Source organism: Taeniopygia guttata, chromosome 3, assembly GCF_048771995.1.
Source record: "Taeniopygia guttata chromosome 3, bTaeGut7.mat, whole genome shotgun sequence".
Lineage (NCBI taxonomy): Eukaryota > Metazoa > Chordata > Aves > Passeriformes > Estrildidae > Taeniopygia > Taeniopygia guttata.
The window spans coordinates 49,854,152-49,877,378 of record NC_133027.1 but is presented as its reverse complement, the minus strand read 5'-3'; the positions used below and the strand labels follow the sequence as shown (position 1 = coordinate 49,877,378).

At 37.6% G+C, this 23,227-nt stretch overlaps 1 protein-coding gene across 1 annotated transcript in view; it reads right to left on the bottom strand.

Moving 5' to 3' along the window:
• Window positions 1-6,072: 6,072 nt before the first annotated feature.
• Window positions 6,073-23,227, bottom strand: part of RFX6 (regulatory factor X6) — a 34,350-nt gene continuing 17,195 nt past the window's right edge. The window contains exons 8-19 of the mRNA XM_030267782.4: window positions 20,775-20,852; window positions 20,570-20,683; window positions 18,101-18,150; window positions 17,518-17,677; window positions 15,990-16,134; window positions 14,637-14,746; window positions 12,600-12,717; window positions 11,437-11,559; window positions 10,031-10,240; window positions 9,002-9,511; window positions 7,813-8,031; window positions 6,073-7,084 (exon numbers count right to left, since the gene is read on the bottom strand). Coding sequence (XP_030123642.4) covers window positions 6,918-7,084; window positions 7,813-8,031; window positions 9,002-9,511; window positions 10,031-10,240; window positions 11,437-11,559; window positions 12,600-12,717; window positions 14,637-14,746; window positions 15,990-16,134; window positions 17,518-17,677; window positions 18,101-18,150; window positions 20,570-20,683; window positions 20,775-20,852 — 2,004 coding nt within the window. The 3' untranslated portion in view covers window positions 6,073-6,917. The remainder of the gene's footprint in view (window positions 7,085-7,812; window positions 8,032-9,001; window positions 9,512-10,030; window positions 10,241-11,436; window positions 11,560-12,599; window positions 12,718-14,636; window positions 14,747-15,989; window positions 16,135-17,517; window positions 17,678-18,100; window positions 18,151-20,569; window positions 20,684-20,774; window positions 20,853-23,227) is intronic.

Genomic DNA, 23,227 nt, shown 5'->3' with positions numbered 1-23,227 from the left:
GGAAAAATATCTCCCCCTGACATTGCAGACTGCAGTGAGACTTCCCAGGATCATGGAAAGCCAGCCATTAAGAGGCTTAAAGCTTGTCATGTACTAACTGCATGACAATTACATGACCTGTTGCCAACCAGACATCTCAGTCTCAGCTGAGGCACCTAAGATTCCCACAGGATACATGGAGGGGCTCATGGAAATCATGTGAGCCACAATTCTAAGAATTTCCAAGAGCACCAAGGGCTAAGGAAAGGGATTTGCTGAGCAAAAGCATTCCTTAGGGACAGCCACCTGCCAAACACTATTTTGCCTGGAGGTAGATGAGAAAGGGACAAAGTTTTAGGCCTAAATAGTACAGTTTTGCTTGCATCTGAGTTATCCTTATCAGTGATACATCATTTCTTGACTGCTGGTAAAAGTAGTGTGAATCTCATTCCATATCTTTGGATGGAGCAGGAGATCTCGGAGGCTCCTCTTGAAAGAATGTGAAGGGATGGAGATCACACTGATGAGTAGAGTACAGTAGATGTGGACCCTGCAGTGGACAAAATATTGGTTTTTTCACTATTTTTTCTGCAAAGGGAACAGCTTAGCTAAAGGCTGAAGCATGAGCATGACTGTACAGGGTTGACTGTACAGTCAGGAGATAAAGATGACTCTGCAAACGGAGGAGAAAAGCAAGCTGACTATATTGACAGGTTTTTAGTTTCTTCTGATAGCACCATTCCACTACATGTAAACTTTGGAGCAGGATCAGAGATCTGACTTTCTTCCAAATGAGCAAAAACCATGATCAGCTAGAGTAGCTCAATATCAAACTTAATCTATGACTTAGTTAGTATTTATTAATTTAAGCGAAGTGTTATCTCCCCAATACAATGGACTGAGTCCATTTCAGTTTCATCCCCAATATTTCACTCTTTTAAAAACTAATTTCCCAAGAATTTTCCACATAACTTTTACTTAGAATGAAAGTCACTTTTCAATTCTAAAAGAAACTTAGTAGTAGGAAACTTTTTATATTATCTTCAAAAATTCCTTAGACATTGCCCACACTAGCAATCATACAATAACACATATTTTGGTAGTTTCAGAAGTGGAAGTGAAAGAGAACTGTTACTTCCAGGGCACTGAAAATATTTCATCAGTTCTTTCTCAGGAGCCACAAGTTGGGTCACTGCTATCTGAAGAATGCCTGAAGATTGGCCATGTGATCTCTAAAATGCAAGTGCTCACCAAGAACTGAAATTTGGGAACTGTCAGAAAATCACAACTGTTGTGGATTGGGCATGGAGGAGCACAAACCCAGTAGGTCAGCCATTGGGCAGCAAATGTTTAGAGACAAGGGAATGATGCTGCTAGAGGATTACATACATCTGGCCTAGTGTTTGAAGGTTGATCATACTTTGAAGATGAAGCTTGGGATAAATCATAATAGAAAGAGAGGAAGGCCTATTACTGTATTATGCACGGTTGGTATTTTTACTGTAATGGAACTTCTCAAAAACATGTACTTTTAGGTAAACTTAGAGTGATCTCTATGTATTTTGATGCAAAACAGGTGACTGTTCAATGAAGTCTCTACAAAACTGAATTGTATGGGAAAATTAAACTTGACAGAAATCAAAAAGGCATATAGTGCTCTAAATTTCACTGTATGTCTCTTTTTACTGCAGCAACCAGGACACAAGGGCAGTAGGAACATGTGGTCCTTTATTTGATCAGCGATAATAATCAACTAAGCCAAAAGGAAGGGAAGTAGATTTTCCTAGTTCAGTTGCTAATATAGTCTTTTACATGTTGCCAGTTGTGTAACCGCTGCTCTGTGCAGCATTGTAACATTCAGCTATTGTAAAATGGGAAAAAACAGTGCAAATAGAAAAGAATTCAAACTTAGAGTAATAGTATTTGATGTCGCTCTCATTGTGCAGTTGGCGTGATATTTCAGATCCCAGCCCTGCTTTCCTCCTGTTTTGCCTGCTTATGCCTTCATTGGCATAAGGCCTCAGGTCCTACGAAGGGATTCTGCTGAGACTTGCAATTGCTGCAATTGTCTGGTGTCCATGGAAGCAGCATAGTTTGCAGTAAGATCTCCTGCTTTGCTGACCTTTCACCATCCCAGTAGTGCTGGTTACTTGAGGTCTAACCATTAGTAATGTTGCAGCATGTCTCTTAAAGCTACAGGTCCTACAGTCCTTCCATTAAAGGTATCATTCTCAACTTAGGCTGTGAAAGATGCATCTCCTTTCCATCAAAGAAGTTTGAGCTAATGACTACTTAAATGTGCATTGGTCCTGCATTACACAATTACTGACCTAGTCCTAGACTTTTATTCAACTCTTATCTAGAACTAATAGCTCTTATTAATGTTAATAATAACCATAAACCCTTGAAGGTCTTAAATCCATAATTAGTTCAGACTCATTGCTTCATGTTGACCTGAACCTCGACCATAACCTCAGATTTCACAATGCCAGCCTCAGAAGTATGATTGATAATGTGATCTCCATCACCTAAAACTCCAAATTAGTCTCACTAGTTTCTTCTAGATCTGCTTTTGTCCTAAATGGCTAATCTTCTTGCATTTCCAGATGTTAATTTCAAATCAGTTCTAAGTCCAGTCTTAAGGCTAGACCTTGAAGAAACTATATATAACTAGATCATCTAGTCTGACAGTAAGCTTTGTGTGAGCTCAACAGCTCCTGCTAAACATGCAGAAACACCTCACTTTTACCTGTTCTAAGTCAATCATAATTAAAGTTCTGAGTACAATAGTAATCTATATTGTTCTCTCTACATTCTGTTTGTTTCTAGAACTAAACATAGTTTGTGGGTCCCTCTAAGCCAGGAGCATTAAGTCAATCTTGATGGCCACTTCTAAATCAAACAATATTTGGTCTCAGCTTCATGCTGACCCAACCTCTGAAGTCAACACTTGTACCAAAGATAAATCAGACTTAAGCTCCATCCTGAGTACATCACTAGCAAGAAAGCATCAAATGTGCAAGAATTAACTATGTTAAGCTAAACACACCATGCAAACCTTTATGGCAAAGACACAAGCCAAGCTCAGGCATTATGCAGGATCATCCAACATTATAGCCTGAATCCAAGCCCATAAACCCAGTCACAGCTATTCCCAAATCCTACAGAGTGCATCATAAAAACTAAGCCTACAACCTATTTCAAACAGGCAATTTAGCATAGCTTTTCCAGCCCGTATTTGCAACAGTCCTAAAGTCCAAATCAACCAGCCCATCCTTGCCCAGACTGTATCACTTGGCTAATATATAATTTAATCTAAACTCTAAAGTTAGGTTAGTGATTCCAGTTAAACCATAGCCCAAAACTATTCATACAAAAGCCTGCTACTTATAATCTGGAGCATATCAAACCTAAAACTAATTCTAATCTATCCTCAGTTTTTAAAAGCAGGTTCAGCCTCCTGAACTATGCTGATCTAATCACTAGCAGGCAGCCTCAACTCTTTTAAGTTCACTTGATGGCACAGTAATATTGGTGCTGCGGGATGCTCAGCCTATAGCAGTACACTTCTGTCCACAGTATAGCATTAATAACCTGTATTGATTCTTTAGTGTCAAATATCTGCTTTTCTAAGACTGATAACATCTCTACAGGTTTTCTCCAAGTGCACTAAGAGTGGGGATTTTTTTGTACCACTCCATAAGCCTAATGTCCACTTAGTCCTGACCGCATACTGAGGGAAAAAATACTGTGCTGCATCACACAAAACATCTGTTCCTGCTCTTGTGTATCTGTGACCTTCTAATATTCTGTACCAGGTATGAGGTTCTGCTAAATGGCTCTGCACTGAAGACCCCCTTCCTCTCAGTGGCCAACAATCACTTATATGCTGATCTGACCAGTGATTTGGCATGTGGTATGACAGAACAATACACAGGTTTACCTTCTACAAGTTATTTAACTGTGATTTCACTGCACATTTAAAGGTAAAATCCCATTTTCTTGCTAATTTTGAGTTTGGATCAATATTCCCATGGTCCTAATTACCTTCAGGGTCAAAGAACTGCACCCCTCTTCCAGCACAAATTTTGCACAGCAAGGCATGGGCTCTTGGCACACAAGACAATTAGTTCTTCTCCATTATTGCTTCATCTTGGTTGATATAATTTGTATAGAATCACTTTTCCTTTAGAAGTGGAAGCAAATTTTACTTGCTCACCCACCTCTTTTGTCAGTCCTAGCACTAGTTCAGAGTAATTGATACTGACAAAATAGATAAAAATGATTTAATTTTTCATGTTTCTTTCTCAAAAAAAAGGGCTTTGCTTTTTCCTCTAGGCAAGATCCATTTGACACTGCTTGTACTCAATAAGTATGATTTTTAACAGAGATTTCTAGGCATGTATATATTAAAACCAATGTATTAATGCATCCACAGAAATGCAACTGAACTTACTAATACAAAACTACTAAACAGTAACTCCATTCATTCTTCATATAATTTACTGCAATGCTGTTACAACACAAAAGATAAAAATCTTCCATGGGCTATTCACAAAAGCCATGAGTTATTTCATTTTATACAGACAAAATGTACTGAATTCATCAAACCATTTATTTGATTGAACTAATGAGTCATAAAATGGAAAATTCTCATTTGGTTTTGCTAGTTACAATTATGATGGGTTTGTTTTGTTCTGCAGCACTATGAGAGAATTCTCTCACTTGACTATTTGAATATTAGAATATTTTTATTGCTCTTTGCTCTTGACAATGAACTGCAATTTCCAACAGTGTGATACTTCATGCTACTTTGTGTTCTGCAGCTTTCTGGAGAATCTGCACATTTAATGACATACGATCATTTCTTATCTCAGATGATGTGCAGACACAGTAATTTATGGGCGGGGGGGAGGGACCCTAAAAAACCCAACAAACCCTAGTGCAAAATGGTTCACATAACAAGAAAATTATTGTAAATGGTGTATATAAATCCCATACCCCATCTGAGAATTTATGTACACAGAGTTCTTTTTATGTAGAGCCTAATAGACTAAGACCCTGTCTGCCAGTGATTGACTGCTTTCTGTAAATTCTACATATTCCCCTCACGTACATTCAACAACCTGGAAGTTTTGACCTTAAATTAATTATTTGTGCCATATCATTTGTTAGCTGAGGGAGCCAAGGAATCTCAGGATAGTGACATATCCCTTGCTCTAGTGGCATATCCCTTACCTTCATACTCCCCATCTTAACTCCTTGGAGCAGGAGGCATCTCCTCTCCTGTCACTGACTATAGAGTTGACCTGCATACATAGGGAGGGAACCATGTCCATTTATAGGACAAATTTTAGGGCAAAATATATCCTGAACAGTCATGAAGAAAGAAGCCTTTTGCAGTGCTTAATTCATTTGCTACAAAGCTTTGCCCAATAAACATTGAACAATCTGTGCTACCATTACATCTCATTGAGAATTTGTATAGAAACCAAAGCTTTCTTGCACCATTATGGTAATTTTGGTGACAGCCTAAGTCTTCATCTGGAATTAGGAAGCAATCGAGCTGAAGTCTTCCACTTCTCAAATACTGAACTATGGTGTCTTTTTTCTACATCAAGTGTTTAATATCCAGAATTATTCAAAACCTAGTCCAGTCAATGCTTTTGATTGCTTTTCTGCAGTCCGACTTCTGATGATAGAGAGATACTGAAGGAAATTATACAGAATTAGAAAGAAAAGCTTCATCCTAGCATCATCCATTTTCCTCCACCAAAAAATGCACTTTTCTTCAAAGCCCAAACCTGAATCTGGTGTTGAGACAATCTGATTATAAAATAACACCTGCTATTTCATGAATGCATAGCAAGAAGTTTGTTTTGTAAGTGTGTTCTCTTCTATGTCCTCTGTAACACCACTAGTGAATATTCTTGGCTTCTGCAGAAACATAAAATAAATGTGTGCTTGTGCACAGGTTATCATGGCATTTGTAAAATACTTTTAAAAATTAAAATAGCTATTGAAGGATTGCAGAATTTTTTAATAATCTTTATTACTTTCAGTCTCAGTTTACCCTAAACCCTCAGTTTGCCCTAAACCAGTGAAAGCTGATGAACATATTTTTATGGATTTCCATCAGAAAAAGCTTTGGGCTGTTACCACAGGTAATTCTGAAATCCCACAACATTTAGTGGCATAGTTTCATTTCCTTCTGTTATCCAGTTACAGTAGCAGGCTATGCAATTAGTTAGCTTATGATATTTTCATGTTTTATTGGTTTTATTTTAAGAGGAAGAGAAATAAAATCTCCATCATATGTTTTATTTATTTCCTGAGGACTTTCACTTACACAAGTAGGCACTAAACATTTGAAATTGACTTTCCAGAGCACGACAGTAAAAAACTTTAGAGTTTGGCTTAATTTCATTTAAAACAGTAAAAACTGACCTTGTAAACATTTCCATAGGAGGTAGGATACATACATTTGACAATCTGTCAAATATGAGAAAGTAAACAGTTACTCTGTGGTCCTAATAAATAATGAGCAACACAGGCATTAAATAAACATTTTATATATATAAAAAAAGATATAAGTGAAAGACTAAAATACCATTTTTAATAAATTAGGAATAGATGTAATAATTTTTTTACAACATATTCTTGCTTGCAAGAATCACTGGCTCTTTCTGTTTACCCTGAATTTCTGACTGAAAAGCAGTAATGATGAGAACAATCCTGAGAGATTCACAAGCAGGACCCAATCTAAATATAGCTAAGTTTTTGTGTGTGGAGGGCTGATAATATTGTTAAAATGGCTTCTTTAACACCTATATGTACTACTTTTATCTTCCACCAACTTGGAAGGGGATTATTATCATAGCCTTAATGTCTGAGGTTGAAAAGTAAGACAAGAAAAGTAAGACACAGACATGTCTCAGTTAGGTTCCTCCAGCAGCTGCTCCCATGAAGACAGTGTTGATTGGTGGTAAAGATGGCACCATATCTCTGCTTGGTGGGGCATGGACCTCCAGATTTTCCTGGGAAGGGAACTGACTGGGTGTTCCATACATACACTGTGAAGAAGATGTGGTTTGCAAGTTTGAAGCTGTGGGGGAAAAAGGTCACCATTACTGCAAGTTTTCAATGTATTGAATTTAACAGAAATCATAATCCAGTTTCATTTGATGAAAACTCCTGTCTACCAGGCACATCATCTGAAGCACAGAAATGTCTGATCTTCTGTTCAAGATTAACAGGTAAGGAGTAGGAAGATGTAATCTTGTGTAGAAATAAAGTGCCCTAGTTATATCTTCTATGCAACCCTTTTTAGAATGTGAGACCATACTCGGCTGCTATTTGTTTAAGGCATATACCAAAATTAACCTTTCAGGATTGGGTATTTCTGTCAGTGGGAGCTTTGCCTATTACACAGTTGTTGAAGCATAGAATGGGAGACCAGAGCACAGGAAGTATATACTTGAGACACCCCTGACCCAGGATTCATTTGATCTGTTTGACAGTGAGGATCTCCAAGAGACTCTAGAAAAGCCCAGTCTATTATTAGTTTATTTAATAATTAGAAAGTGCTTCCTAATACACGTTTCTATGCAACTCAGGCCAATCATTCCACTGCTCCTGGACAACGGATTATAGACCTCCTTATGGAACCAAATTTATTACACTCAGTTTTAAGGAAATCACAACCAGAGTAGCGAGCTGTTTTGTCTCTATGTTGCATTTCATATATTGTGTATGTGAGCTACAATTTAATACTCAGCATTTGATAGGATACTAAAAATTCATAGCTGCTCCTCCATTGCTGGCTGTACTTACGCATAGGGGTCCGGCAGACAATAGAAGGGGAGGACTCTGAGTAGTAGGAGACTGTTTGTTTTCTTCTGCTGTCATCCAAGATATTCAGTGGATCATGTACATCACTGTAGGATGGCAGTGGCCTAATGCTGCTGACACTGCTGATTACAGAAACATGTTGGTCCACCATTGTTCCAAGTCTGTGAGATTCTGAGTAATTTATGCTGTTTCCATAATATCCTAATTGAAGATTGAAAAAAAGAAGATGAATGAAACTACTGGGTAGTGTATGACCCTGTGATAACCTTGAAAAAAAATGTACTTGTTACTGGATTAAGCCTTTCACAGTAAGATTATTTATATACACACACAGCCCAGGAATATAAGCAGCATATGTCAAAACTGACCCAAAAGAGAGGTGGTAACAAGGAAACCAAAATATGGTAAGGGTTCAGTTATGCCTTCAGTACAGAAAATTGCTCTTTCTTTGTACGTTCAGAATCAAACATAGCCTGCAATCATTGGCCTTATGTGACACCATGGGCAGTCCTATGCACAGTTCAGTGCTTCCTTCTGAAGCTTACAACCAAGGAAAGCATGCATGGAAAGAAAATCTGCAGGGTAATAGGTACTCACTGCATAGACAAATCTATATAAAAGTAACATTTCCACTGTGTCTTTACTCCAGAAGAGGGAGATGTTTTGCTGACTATACCTCTGAAGCAATGATTTTACATTTGAAGTATGAGAAATGAGAGGGACAAAGTCCCAAACTGTTGCTAGTGCACATTTTTATACTTCTTTCCACCCTGCAACTCGAATGGTCCATTATGCTGATCCCTAAGGTAAGCTATCTTGTGTCTTCTCTGTTTCATAGCACATGTTTTGGGGGTTTTTCAAGAGATTGTTAAACCACAAGATCATCCTGGTTTTGCTTCCTTTGTGCAAGATATGGTGATGATACCAAAGGAAGATTAACATAAGGCAGGAGATGCATTTGAGGTCAACTGAGAATTCACCAGAGGAAAATAAACCCTTAAGTAGCTTATTAAGCTGCTTTACAATTTCTGTGTGTTATCAGAGAAGTGGAAAACAGGAATGTATAAATAAAAGCTGAAATACATCTTCCATAGGAAAAAAAGCAGAGAACAAGCATTTTACTCCAGCAATGAAAGAGAAACAAAAGGAAAAAGAGAATATGTATTTATACCATTGGAAGCATTAGCAGGATAAGCTGCTCCTGGACATGTAGATACTGAGTTGTTCAAGAAATTGAAACTCCCACTATTCAGAAACTGCATATTGTGTGTGTCCTGAGACATGCTGGAGGGACCATAGCTGGAAGGGGATCTGGCATTGTAGGGAGACACGGCACAACTGTTGCTGAAGTAGTCTCTGGAGAACTGCTGTTCACTCAAGGCATTGAATCGGCTGGACTCTGCTCTGTGGTCATAAACTCCTGAAGTGGAATGGGCCTGTGTCCTGAACATAGCCTGGTAATTGGAATTATTTCCATAGTAATTCTGATTGGTCTGTGACAAAGTCTGATAAAGGGGCTCTGAGTAGGAAGAGCACTGTGAATGTGTCGATAACATGGGACCTACACTGGGAGGTCTCACAGCCATTGGTCCCTGGTTGATGACACTTCCTCGGCTGACCATGGCTGGTGAAATGGGTGGAGTCATGAGGTGACCAGTGCTTTGAGACATCTCCATTTGATCTGGAATAAATAAACATTAACCGTGATTAGTGTCCATACCTCAGTACTGCTGTTAAGACACAAACCCTCTAATTAAGTGCAGATTACCATTTGAAACCTTTACAAAAGTTATGCACTGGCCCCCACCTTATATAATTCACAACTTTTATTTCATAGCTTCAGGATATAAAACTTCTCCCTTTCATTCTCCAGCTTCAAGGTGCCACATTCAGTGGGAATATCCAACAGTTACAATCCTTATGTGCTCCAGGTTTACTGTTCATTTTCTCCTCACAAGAACTTCATCAAGCCAGGAGTTCTAACACAGTTTTACCATTTTTCAAGAGGAACTATTACTGGCAGGGTAATTACAATTGCTGACTTCTGTAAATCATCACAGAATGTGAGCTCATGAAATGTTGTTTACTAGAGGTCTTCATAAATGCATGTGGTCATGGCTCCTCCTATGGCAACGTAACCACGAACTGAAAGACTAACAGGCAAATTAGGGAAGGAGAAGCTGGAAGAGTTGATACACACCTGTCAGCTGCATACTCTCCCCATCTCCTGTGGTGAAGGGGTTCAGACCAGAAGGTGCACTGCTGGATTGACCAGCTGACAAGGACACATAGGTTTGCTCTCCTAGGCACTCATTTTTGACTGAAGTGTCACTGGGCAGAGGAGCGGCTTTGTTACGATTTGCTAGGAAGCAAGAGCTTGGTGATGCAGTGAAGGTGGCTTTGCTTGCATCTGGAAGGGTAAATGAAAACCATTTTTGGCTATTATGTATCCTCACTGCACATTAGTTTTGTTTGTATCATTTTCCCTGACCACGGATCTACATCACACAGTTTCAGCTCCTTACTGAAGCCTTCATATTGAAAGTATGAATTTGATTTATTCCCTTGAAGTAAATGTCAACAATGAATTGCATTCAGAGTGAATCAGAATCAACATTTCATCCTAAAGAATTAACAATGGCAACTTTAGAATGCCTGAACTCTCTTTTCATATTGATACCTAGAGAAAAGCATTTGTTATACTCAAGAGTTCTTCAGCTTTTTGCAGACTATTGATAAAGTCAGTTTTGCTGTTCTTCAGAAGAATCCATGATTTTACCTTACAGTTTCATGTACTTCACCTACACACAAGGATAAGGCAACTGTCACACAGGCCAAGTTTTTTTTCTGGAGGCTGAATTTAAAGAAGTGCAGCACTTACTGTCATAAATTCTATGCATGTTTCCTGTAGCAAAGTGCAGATTTAGAGCAACAAAAACCAAAAAGCTAAGGATTGACTGCCAGTGCTAATGCTAATAAAAAACACTTTTGCAAGCTTCTGAAGCTTCACTCGATTCATATCAATCTTCATTCTTTTTATAGCAAAGGACCGGGAACATATAATTTCAAACTATCTAATTTTGAAAAAGCCTGGTAGATGGAAAATGTTAAGGATACTATTTTCAAAAAATTTTCTCTTCCATATACTAACGCTTCAACCACATGGTAAATAGGGCTCCAAACTTGACATTGAAGGGATATTTGCACTCTGGTAAGATTTAATAGATTCCTGGTTCAAGTTGTAATTATATACTTAAGCTTTGGGGAAAAACTGGATAAGGAATTCCTGCCCTTTCTGCTACTTATACCTCTTTTCACACTTCAGTTCATGTCCCTTCAGATATACCTACAAATCTTTGTTGCATCCAAGATAATTTCAGTGATCCTTAGTGTCGCACTATGTATTGACATTCCAACAGTTATGAAGTGAACTGTGGTAGGAAGGTGGGAATGAATTGCTGAGTGAATGGTCACAAACCTTCCAGGTGAATTTGACAATGTTGTGAATTTGACATAACCACACCTTCAGGAGAACACAGTAAACTTGCTTCTGTTTAAATAAATACATCAACTTCTACACATGCAAAAGAAACAAGCTCTAGTTACCTAAATTCTTCATGTACTTGTCCAGTAGATTCTGGAGTTCTTGTTCTTTGTCATTATTGAACTGGGTCTCCATGGCAAGCAGGATGTACTCATCTAGTAACATGCGGATCAAATGAAAAGAACCTTTTCAAGGAGAAAGAGAGAGAGTAGCTGAGTTATCTTTGTGACCATCTCTCACCACTCCACAAGAAGCCAGTGAAACAAACAAATAATTGTGGACTTTAAATGACCTGGCAAGACCAACAAGGAATAGTGCCTAACTTCTAGCTCTAATCTCTCTTTGCACTGGCCCACCTAGCTCAATTGTTTACTGTCCTGTAGGCTATTTGGCCACTAATTACATCAAAGAAAAATACTGATGAAAGTGAGACATGCTTTATACTTGAAGAGAGCACACAGTAGAACTAGATAAGGCTGAAGTCTGCTAGAATGCCTCTGCTCTATTTCTGTTTGCCTTGTGTTAAATAACCAGACAATAACTGGTAAAGTCTTTGACCTTATTTCAAGGATATATCACATTAAAAAAATGTATGTGTCCCTACAGCCATTTCAAATACCCTCTGAATTTTAGATAACAATGTACCTATGGCTAAAAATATGACATTACATACTAGAGTTTGTTTCACTTGTTCTGCCATCTTCTCTCTTATATAAGGTTCTTTCTGAGTGTTCCCAAAAATGTAAACATTCCTAAAGGTGTATGTGTGACCCTTTATTTTTAAAAGCCACAAACACTATTAAATCAATCATCTGCTGATTCCAGAACTAAATGCATGATGACTGCCAAATTCCTTTTGCTTTTATTAAAACATACCATGCACCAGAACTTATATACATTGGTATTTTTTTACCAAACTGATCCACAAGTAAAACCAATAATTTAAATATTTTGTCTCTTATACTGAGATATGCAGTCATTACCATATTAAAACAAACAAAGCTTCTAGCACTTAAATGGCAAAGCGTATCACAGGTCACCAGCAAAATATTGATAGTATTTACTGTAAAATGTTAGTTTGAAAAATTACATCACAGAGTATTTGTGGCTTTGATCAAAGAATTTTTAGATTAGGATGGGTTCCTCAGCACAAGAAATAGCGGAAAGCTGGTAAGTGCTTAACATATATGTACAAAATATGAGTGTTTCTATAAAGCTCAGGTACCAAAACTTGACGCATTGTTTAGAGTTAGGTTATGCATCACTCGAGCACCGAAGAAGCTCCATTTCAGAAGGAAGTCCTGAGCCCTCTTCTTTAAAGACCTCCCATTTTGCTTGCTTGCCTGAAAGAGAACAGTAAAATACTGTTAGGTATGCTCACTTGCTTTCTGCCAACAGGAGAGAAGAACTGAATATCTTTGAGAGTTCAAGGAGTGCTTAACTCAGGCTGATGTGGCAAGTGACTCAAGCTGCCTGATTCAAATTATCCCCTTGCTCTGTGACTTAATTGGTAAAATAGCAGCCTTCACTCCTTCAAGTGCAGTCATAGAATGGTGTCTGCCAATGTCAGATGAAGTAAACTGCTTACTGTTTGGGCCCTGATGGTACATAAATTACTCCATATTCTAGTATTAAAGGTGCCAAGTTGTTCTGTAACTATACAGGGAAGGGAGGGAGGGAGGCAGGCAGGAAGGCAGGAAGGTCCTACCCTCTGGCACTGTTATTCCATAAAACAAGGAATAGAAATTAGTCTTCATACTTTAATCTGTGTGATTAAACAAATCTTGCAGTGATTTGTTTGTGTGGCAACATATGCCCTGTTACTTTCTCCAACAGCAGGCAGAAAGAAGCTGTTGTGTGAGTTTGACAGTAGCCACACTTCAGCATGAACAGAAGGCAAACAGCAGTGGAAGGATTACATGTTCTGTAAATGATTAGCTTCTGCTCAAGTTGACCTAGCTTCATATCAAAACTTGTTGGTACTTCTTCCCTAAGTACGGGAAAACAATGCTAGGAACCATACCTGTTAGCTTTAATAATATGGTATCACATAGTAGATGCTGAATGGAAAATTGCTATACCTTTTCTGCCTGACTTGCTTATCAGGAATTGTCTCCTGAGATTGTGGAATGAAATTTAGACCACAATGATTCCAGTCTAAAAGAAATTGAGATTACTCAGCTTCAATAGGATTTTTTTTTTGCCTAGGGAGATTTCTGGGTATGCGAGGACTTGCTTTGGCTCTGCTGCCCTGAGTAATCCAAAGCTCCTCACTGTGCTGTTCACTTGTCAGCAATTGTTAGGAAACTCAGAGTACATTAAAAAGAAATAAATTATCACTGCCTCCATTGAAATTTGGGAAAACAGCAAAGAAAGAAAAAAGGGCATGTCTATGTTTTTCCTGCAAGTGGCAGTCTCTCTTCTGTCAGCCATTTGATGCTAACTGTATTGTCTCAACCTTTTGCACCCATTCATATCAAGATCCTACCTAAAATGATGAATAAGAGACTGCATTTTCAGGCAAAAAAAGGCTGATGAGAAGACCAGTGTTCAGCTATTAGCCAACAATATGTAACACCTCATTCTACTAGTTCACTGTTATTAGAGTCACAGATTGGTTAAATATCTTTTACTTAGCTATAAGAAAAAATCCTTTCTTTTGTTCTGAGCTGTAGTCTATTAATCCCTACATAACTACATGCATATAAAATACTTGTGATGTAAATGCATCTTGGTAATTGGAGACGGGAAGGGGAATCCCATCAAAACCATCAATAACTGAGTTAAGCACCTTAGAAAGCTACAAAACTGTACCTTCCATCCTGAAATGTAGAGATTCTTCAGGAGGCTAGCTACTCCTGAATCTACCTGCTGCAGTAATTTACACCACACACAGTACTACCTAAATGGAAAATTGCTTCTCTAAGAAACAACTTTTGCCCACCTTACTCAGAGCAATCCCCCTGCGATTCGGCACGCACACATAAGTCAGAGGGTTTCTGTCACGTACAGTTTGTGAAAGTGCTGACTTTAGTGTTTTAGCTACCATACTTGTTAGTTTGTCACACATATAAGACTGCTCAACATGATTAATCTGGACTAATATCACTGGAATCTTTGACACAAAATTACAAAATTCCCTGTCATAGTAAAGGAGATAGGAGCAGAGATGAAAATTCCTTCTGGAAAAATCAGTGGGACTGCATAAGAAGTTAGGGGAGTAGGATTTGGTCTGGAATCAGGCAGAACATTTGAAAGGTACCTTGATAACCCTTTGCTCAACCACAGTATCCAACCATTCAATAAATGATTCCACAGTGGCATTCTTCTTTAGGAGGTCCTTCAGTTCTTGGAACACTGTAATAGAGTCATCTACCATGTAAAAAGGAGAACATATCATTGCACTCTATTCTGAGCATGAGAAAAAGCCACTCACCAGCCATATGACAATATTGTAGCATGGAAAGGAAAATCAAAGAATTAGAGCAGTGAAGAAATAAGTAATTCCCCAGCAAAGCAAGCACACACACATCCATCACACACATGTATTTTAATTACTTAAACATTACAATGATACAGGTTGTAAGACAATGAAGTTTTATAAGAAAATAAAAGTAAAAGAAGATCATTGTATTTTTCATTCCTTTGTAGATTCAATCTTGAAAACCCTTCTAATACTACGTTTGCTAATAAAGCTTTCTCTGTAATATGGCAGATTTGCAGTGTCCTATGTTTCTTTCATATTTTACAAGTTTCTCACAATATGATATAATGTTAATTTCCTCAATTCCCATATTCAAAAAAGTGCCTGAAGGACCAGTTATTTCTCTTCTTTTCTTTTTTAACCAGTGTGAAAGAAGACAAAGAATAAAATAAAAAATAACTTCCCAAAAAAAAAAGTGGGAAAGGGGCAACTCAAATGAACATGTGAATAGGATTGCAAATCATTAAAGAGAACAAAATTTCATAATTAAAGAAATTATATGTACAGGACAACACACTGCTATTCCTTTCAGCTCTTGAAATTCTGATCAACATAACTACTATGATAAAATTCTCTTTTTAATAGAGAAAATATCTATATCTATTTTTCAACAATGTATATAAAGATTAACTACCTCAAAATTTATACTTCACTCTGTTTTATGTATGAAAATAGCTGCTACACTAAATAGAAAATTACATGTATTTTTAAAGCTCAACTCTCAGAAGAAAATATGTTAATTTAACAAAAAAGTAAACTCGTTCAAATATCCACTACATTAGGCCATAATGAAAGGGAATTTCAGACAAACCTTTCAAGAATTAATCGGTGCAATATCCCCATATAGGATAGGGCCAAGTTTCAAAAGAGGTTTGCAACTGACATGTAAATGGATTTTTAGCAACCATTTAAGGTCATCTAGCTGGGATAACTTTCCAGCACAAGCTTCTGTTTTTGTAGGACATGCTAGGGCAGCCAATTAGTTTTCTTAACCTACTGAAGTTTATGGTGAACTAGATTAGAGAAAGCAAAGTCTCTGAGCGCCCTGTCTCAGTCAGTCCAAGTAGACTGCTGTGGCATGGAATGAAAGAATGTACTTTTGATGGTAAAAATACATCACCATGGACTTACATTCACTGTAAACTTCCCCATCAGAGTCTGTGCTCCCTGAAACTGCAAGGAGGGCCTGAGAACCAATACTATTCAAATCGACTTTTTCAATATCCGACACCATGGAATTCACCACATGCTGATCAAAAAGAGCTGGCCGAGCAATCTGCAAGAGAAAACAAGGTAAAATGCTGAGACCCGCTTGTGGTTTTGCCCCAGCTGGCAGCTAAGCACCACACAGCCACTCACTCTTCCTACTCTGCCAAGGGATGGGGGAGAGGATTAAAAAAATAAAAGTATGAAAATTTGCTGGTTAGGTTGAAAACAGTTTAATATTTTCTAAAAGAAATAATAAAAATAACAATAATAATTTAAAATTTTAAAAGAAACACCAAAATACAGCAATTAAAACAACTGATCACCACTAACTGACCAATGCACAGCCAGGTCCCTGAGCAGTGATCCCCTGCCAAACTTTTATCCAGTTTTATTGTTGATCTATGGTAAGGAATACCCCTGTGATCATAGGGCCAGCTGTCCCAGCTATGTCCCCTGCCAACTTTTTGTGCACCTCCAACTTACAGCAGTGTGGTGTAAGAAGCAGAAAAGACCCTGGCTGTATGTAAACAGTGCTCAGCAGTAACTAAAATAGCCCTGAATTATCAATAGTTTCGAGTACAAATCCAAAATATAGATCCATACTATAATGAAAAAAAATAACTATCCCAGCCAGAACCAGTACAAGCCCATACCTGGGGATCACCAAAAAACTGCTCAGAGAAGAATCTTATTATGTTTAATTTTATTGTCATGGCTGGGTTTATCACAGATCAGATGAGATAATGTTTCCCTTTCATTAGACTCCTGATGCTCTTTTAATGTGCCTTCCTATCAGATTATCTTCACAAGATTACCCATATGCTGCTTTTGTATTTATGAAAGAGAAAACCAAGTCAAGATGAATATCTGGTGCGCCTCCAGTTACTCATGAGGACTACCACCTTAAAGCCCAAGATACTACCATAGAAGGAAGTCCCTCAAAATGCATTGTATCCTTTTGGATAATCTACACAACCACCACATGGAGGTGACTACTAATTGCAGATACCTGTGTCCTGAAAACACAACCTTGGAGTCTCCAACTACCTGTCACTCCCACTTCCATCTTTACACTCAAAAGTCAAATAGAAAGAGAATAACATGGACAAGGCAGCGAATCTTTGCTAGGCAAGAAGAATTATCCCATGTTTTCCAATTTGGTACTAAACAAAATACACATATATTCCACTTGATTGTTTTATTGAAAAAAGTTCCTGTGATGGCTGCTCATTATAACCATGGCCTTTGGTCTCTTTTCTGGTACAAAAGTTTGAGGTTCTGGTCAGATCTATTTATGGTCACTTTCTAATTTCATGGTTAAAACTACAAGACTTAAGTCTTCTACGGCTGAAGGTCAACCTTGAAAAAATAATGCATTGTATCTCATAGCCAGAAAGGTGCAATGAATACAACTGACACATTTTTGAATGTATAATTTTATTCTGTTTACCTGTGCTAGGTGTAGGAATGACGTCTGTCGTTTCAGGGAGGAAACAAATCTTCTTGCAATAGGCAATTTCTTATCTATTAGGCTTTCTGGTAGATTTTCCAAAGAAGAAGCAACCCACTGTTCCCAGTTTTTTGCAAAACTCCTTATATCTGCCAGTAAACTAGAAGGGAAGAAAAAAAAGTGATTTAGAGAATCACCAATAAAAATTGTCTGGCATTAGTTTAAATAATTGGGTTTCAATCTATGGCTAACAGACTTCTGAACATATCTGGAAATTCCTCCTCAGGTGTTACCAAAAGAAACAGGAAATTACCAATCATTGATCTATATATTGACTACATATTGATACATAACCCCTCTGGCAAAAATTGTAGGCCAGTTGGGACACTAAAATGCTATCTAATATTTAAAGACTGTTCTACAGCTGCCCTCAGAGCTGATACTATTCTGCCTTACATACTCTACTGTTCTAAAAATGAGCATAAATACAGTGAGAAAATTTCACTAGAATATAGAATTACTGGTATTTATCTTGAATATGCCTAAATATCAGAATGTATCACGATTATTTTCAAATACCTACCTTTCTGGCATTTCTTGCATTGTTGCAGGGATGAGTACATCTGTAAGAACCTTCAAAAAGTTAACAGAAAATGACATCATGCTTCCACTGGCCATTTATTCATTTATTCATGTCTGTCTTGTCTACTTAGATTGCAGAAAATTTACACAGAATAAAGCCATTCAACCTACTGTCCAGGTATTTATATGCCTGGATTTTTCCAGTCACTATTAGACAGGAACATATGAGATATTTATGTACTTATTGTGTATCTTCATAGCAGTAAAATGAGAAAAAAAACCAAACAAGACATGTTATCCCCCATGCCTTAAAGAAGGGAAACCAGTAGAAGTGAGATGCATAAACACTTTGTCTTTTCTAGATTCACCAAGTTTCTGTAAAGCAGATACTCAAGCATCTCCAAAGTCCTTGAGGCTGTTGACTCTTCTTTCTACCAAACTGGACATGGCACTGCAGGCATTTAGAGTTTAGTCATAGAGTTCCCTGTAGCTAAGTGAGGTGTGGAACAGTTTTGGCAAAACACGGTGCCATTTGGCATGCCCCCTAGGGAATATTACTGTGGAGGACAAAGTTGTTAGACAATATTCCAGAAATCTCCTTTCTCTGTTAATGTAAATAGTTTAATAACAATCCAATGTAATTCCTTCTTCCTTCTGTCAGCTGCGATGTCAAGAATATCTAACATGATTATAAATAAGAAATAGTGAGAGGCAAAGAAGAGGTACAATAGCAAATTTATGAACTTCTGAAAAATTTGGTCTTATTCAAGTTATAATTTAATGCTCCTCTAGTATTTCTTCTTCCGTCACATTAAATCTATCATAAATAAAGTTAATATTAAATCTATTGAGACAACATGTAGAGTAGGAAAAAACTCATAAACTCAAGGTACATTATAACCTCTACAAGTAAATGAGGCTTAATGACCCATCTCCTGGGTAGTAATTATGATTCTTAATGCTAATTACCTCTGCTTTACTATGCTAACTAAAACACTTCTTACTTTACAGCTTTCTATGCTTCTAAGAAATATGTATTTTCATATTTTCCAAATTTTCCTCCCATATTTTTGTACAGTAAAGAAAGACAGATTACAATAAGGCATCAGAGCTAAAAAGCTTCAAGTCTTTTGCTTTGACTGGTTGGTGTTTCCTATTAAACCAATAGTCATTTCTTCTCATCGATATGTGATGTGAAATCTGTTAGAGAGACACTTATATAAGAATCCTTTCCTATTTCTATGGCATGTCCTATCAGAGCAACTTAAATAATCATCAGATCTGACTTTGCAAATTAAAAACTCAGGAAATTTTGGTGGCATTATTTTGTTTTTTCCTAGTGCTCTATAAGTTATTCCTGATCTTGCAACACTCCTAAGGGTCACTTAGTTTCAACTTTTTGTATAGTCATGCCATAAATTAGATCAAAGAACTCATATGGTACAAAAGCTCCCCACAATAAGTATTCCTTAGATTTTTTTTTTTAAACCCAGAGCAATTTAAAATGTAGCAGTTTTGCTGGTACATCTAGCAGCAAGGGAACAGAAAAGAAAGGCAGCTGGCTGATACTTATCTCTTTGAGCCAGGTCTCATAAGCTCTCAGAGAAAAGTATCACAATCAAGATAGCTCAGCTACCTCAAATGGCATAAAATTAGTAGGGTGGTTTCTGTGACAGTGTTAGAAATAGAAAAGTTTCAATAAAAGGCAAAATAACAAAGCTCTTTGCAGAGAAAACTCAAGCTAGGGTAAGAGGTTCTTGCTCTTGCTAAAACAATTCACAAAAGCGATTATTTGTTTTGTTCTCTTTTTTTTCTATTGAATTGCTTAGGTGAGACTTTTTGGCTTCTGTCTAATTGTCTATCCTTAAGTCTGAAGTGAAGTCCCAAGGTCTTATGAGGTGTCTTTTGACCAAATTGAGGAGAGAAACTTCTGGGCTTTTTTCCTTTTTAAGGAGATAAAGGGTAATTTGTTCACTCCGTCAACAGGGGGCACATTCCTACATCTGGCAGGAGGGGCAAGAATGTCTTAACCCAGTATTGCTCCAGCCTGGTAGAATGAAACCATGGCTTGACATAACCTGTGAGCAGCAGACTGGCATGTGGAATCACCAGTCTGTGCCAGACTCTCTTTTCTGGTAGAAATTGCAATAATATTTCCAGTGAAAATAAGGCTTCAGTTTTCATCCAAGATTACCTTAGTGAGCCTTGCCAGTGAGCACGTGAGCATTGCTTTTAGCTACATTTAAGCAAACACATCAGGGTTTCACTGGTGCTGTGCTGCCCGTGGTGTTCAGCTGAGCTGAGACTGCAGTTCAGCTCTTATAGCTGCCCATTTCATTTCTTGATTTCAATGATTTCCTTGCTGATTTATAGCAGAAAGCAGTCATGTCATCCTGTCATTCTGTCTTTTTACAGATGCAAAAGGTGTACTGTGGGTGAGATTATTCATGTAGCTAAATGCCTAACTTACCTTATACAGTATTGAGTCACAGACACAGAAAATGTCAATGATGACGGGATTTTCAAGCAGAGGAAGAAGATGGTCAGGCATTCCTTGCCAAAAATGTAATAGGAAGTGCTGGATCTAAAGGAATAGAAACCAGATTAATAGACATAAATCATGCATTCTTGTCTTCTCATGCATATGTACCAAGTGTTTGCTCATACAACCTTACCTCTTCAAAGTTCCCATTAATTGCATTGTCAAGAACACATTGACAGTGTGTTTTGTACATCATGATAAGAGTATCTACCTGTTTTGGAAGAAAGAAATATTAAAGAGAGTTTCTTAAATCTTTCCTTTACTGATATCGTGATCTAAGTTTCTGCTTTGTGTAGCTAGTATTTAAACACATAATATAAACTGCATTGCAATGCATATGTACAAATAGACAGCCTGTATATCCAGAAGTGATGAGGACATCACTCATCTCTAATTTTATCAACAGCATTATTCATTATATATTCAAGCATTATTTAAGTCATTATTTAAGTCAAGCACTGATGCTGTGGTCAGACATGTAACATCTGAACTGTATACACTGTGAAAATGTGGATAATAAAGTAAGGCAATAGCTAGATTAGTCAGTCAGATGGTAAAGTAAATTCACCCTTCAGAAGCTAAGATTAATCCCAAAGAGCAGCACAAGTTAATCATTAGGCTACTATAGGCGTCTATGAGTGTTCTGAAACATCATCTAGCTGGATAAATGAGAAAATAGCTGCCAGTCATTTGGTCAAAGTTTAATCACTGCCTCACATAAACTCAACTTTTAAAAGCAGAACTCCCTTTCATCTCATTAGGCTACTTTATCTGAATACAGTGTTCCCCAATTAAAAAAAAAAAAAAAAAGGTAGTAATTTTTTTAAATTGTAGCAAATTATCAGACAAGAAATATGCAAACTCATTTAAGGAAGGAAAAGGGCCAGTAAAACCATTCTTATGGTAATGAATCACAGAAGTTTTTTTACAGTTTATTAACTTCTCCAGCAAACCACTATCAGATTTTGAACCTGATGCCATCTTATTGGAATAGGTTCAGGATGCAGATTTCTTTGAAAACAGACTTTTCTGAGTTTTAGAGCTGCTTCTTTAACTACATATCTTTGAAAAGCAATAGCATAGTCTGAGACTTAAGAACAGTTTAAAGAATGGTTTTTGAAAGGAGTTGATGGAAGTATGAAGGTTAGGTAAGTTCTCACCAGAAATATTAAATGCAGGAATTGCTCATCTATTTTAGTGCAGAATGATGCATTTATGGACCCTGAGTTGTAAGCAACTCCTTTGTCGGAATCCAGGGCATCCCTCTGGCTGCCCTGGAAGGCCTGGGACCCTGGCAAGGGATCGGGAACCCCCCTGTATGGAGCCCCAAGAGACACTGTCTCTGATCTCTGTCCATGGAAAAGAGTTTTCAATCCTACAGAATGAATTACAAGCTCTGAGTGTTTGATATGAGTAATAATTAAGTGTGGCATGGGTGCAAAAGTAAAATTTTAGGATTCTAGATTAGAGGACTAAAGGGGACAAGATGGAGAAAATTGGGTGTGTCTTGTCCTTTTTCTCCTTCTTCAAGCCCTCCATGTTTCACTGTAGTGTTGGCATTTTTCTATTGGTTTAGGCTGGGGACACACTGTTCAACATATATGATAGATATTGGCACATTATTGTAAATATAGCACACGTAGTTTCTGGTATATAATGTTTGTACCATCCCACTGAGGGGCAGAGCCCCACACACTGCGCTGCAGGACAGACCTGCGGCAGGGCAGCAGAACATGTTAGAGATAAGCAAGAATAAACAACCTTGAAAACAGCACAGATGAATTATGGCTTCTTCTTTGGCAACGGGGCAGAAAGACAGAGACTTTCTACAGTCTCGGAATCATCAATACCACAGATTCCAACTGAATACAACAGATTCCATTAAACTCCTTAAGAGTTTAATGAAGGAGTCAAACTTCATTTATGTGTTGTCTTCAACAGAGTACCTAAATATCTTAGTTTCAATAATCTTTGGTTAGATAAGCTAAAGGAGGGAAAAGGCTGTATGAAAATAAAACAGGAAATAATGAAACAAGAAATGAGAAAAGAGCAGCAAGCAAAGAGAATGCAGGATTTACAGAAATTCTTCTTTCCCACAGTCTCCTCATAACCCACTAAGTCTGTCCACAGCCAGGCATGCACAATGCTGCTGAGCCAAAAATGAAGATAATTGCCAGTTTTTCTCCACTGTTCAAGCAATAAAAATCAGTTTGTTTATACTGCTGTGTTGAGTCCCCAAGGAACCTCAAACATTTGACAGATTTAAATTTCATGAGAATGCTGTCTATATTGTGTCTATATATAGAGAGGTGTCACTTCACTGATGGAGACTATAGCAGCAGGTGGTGCACATTGGTAAGTATACCAATTCTTGGTGGTATACCACTTCTTGGATTTTCATTATGAATGGTAAGATTTCCAGGTAAGATAGCTCTTTTTGTAATTAGATTCTCCCTAAAGGAATCCTAGGCTTCACTACTTTCTCAGAACAAGCTTAGGAGGAGGGGCTCACAAACCAAAAAGTTTAAAAGCAACATATCTCAAACCAGTCACCATTATCACCTGCACTTAAGATTAAATTGAAAA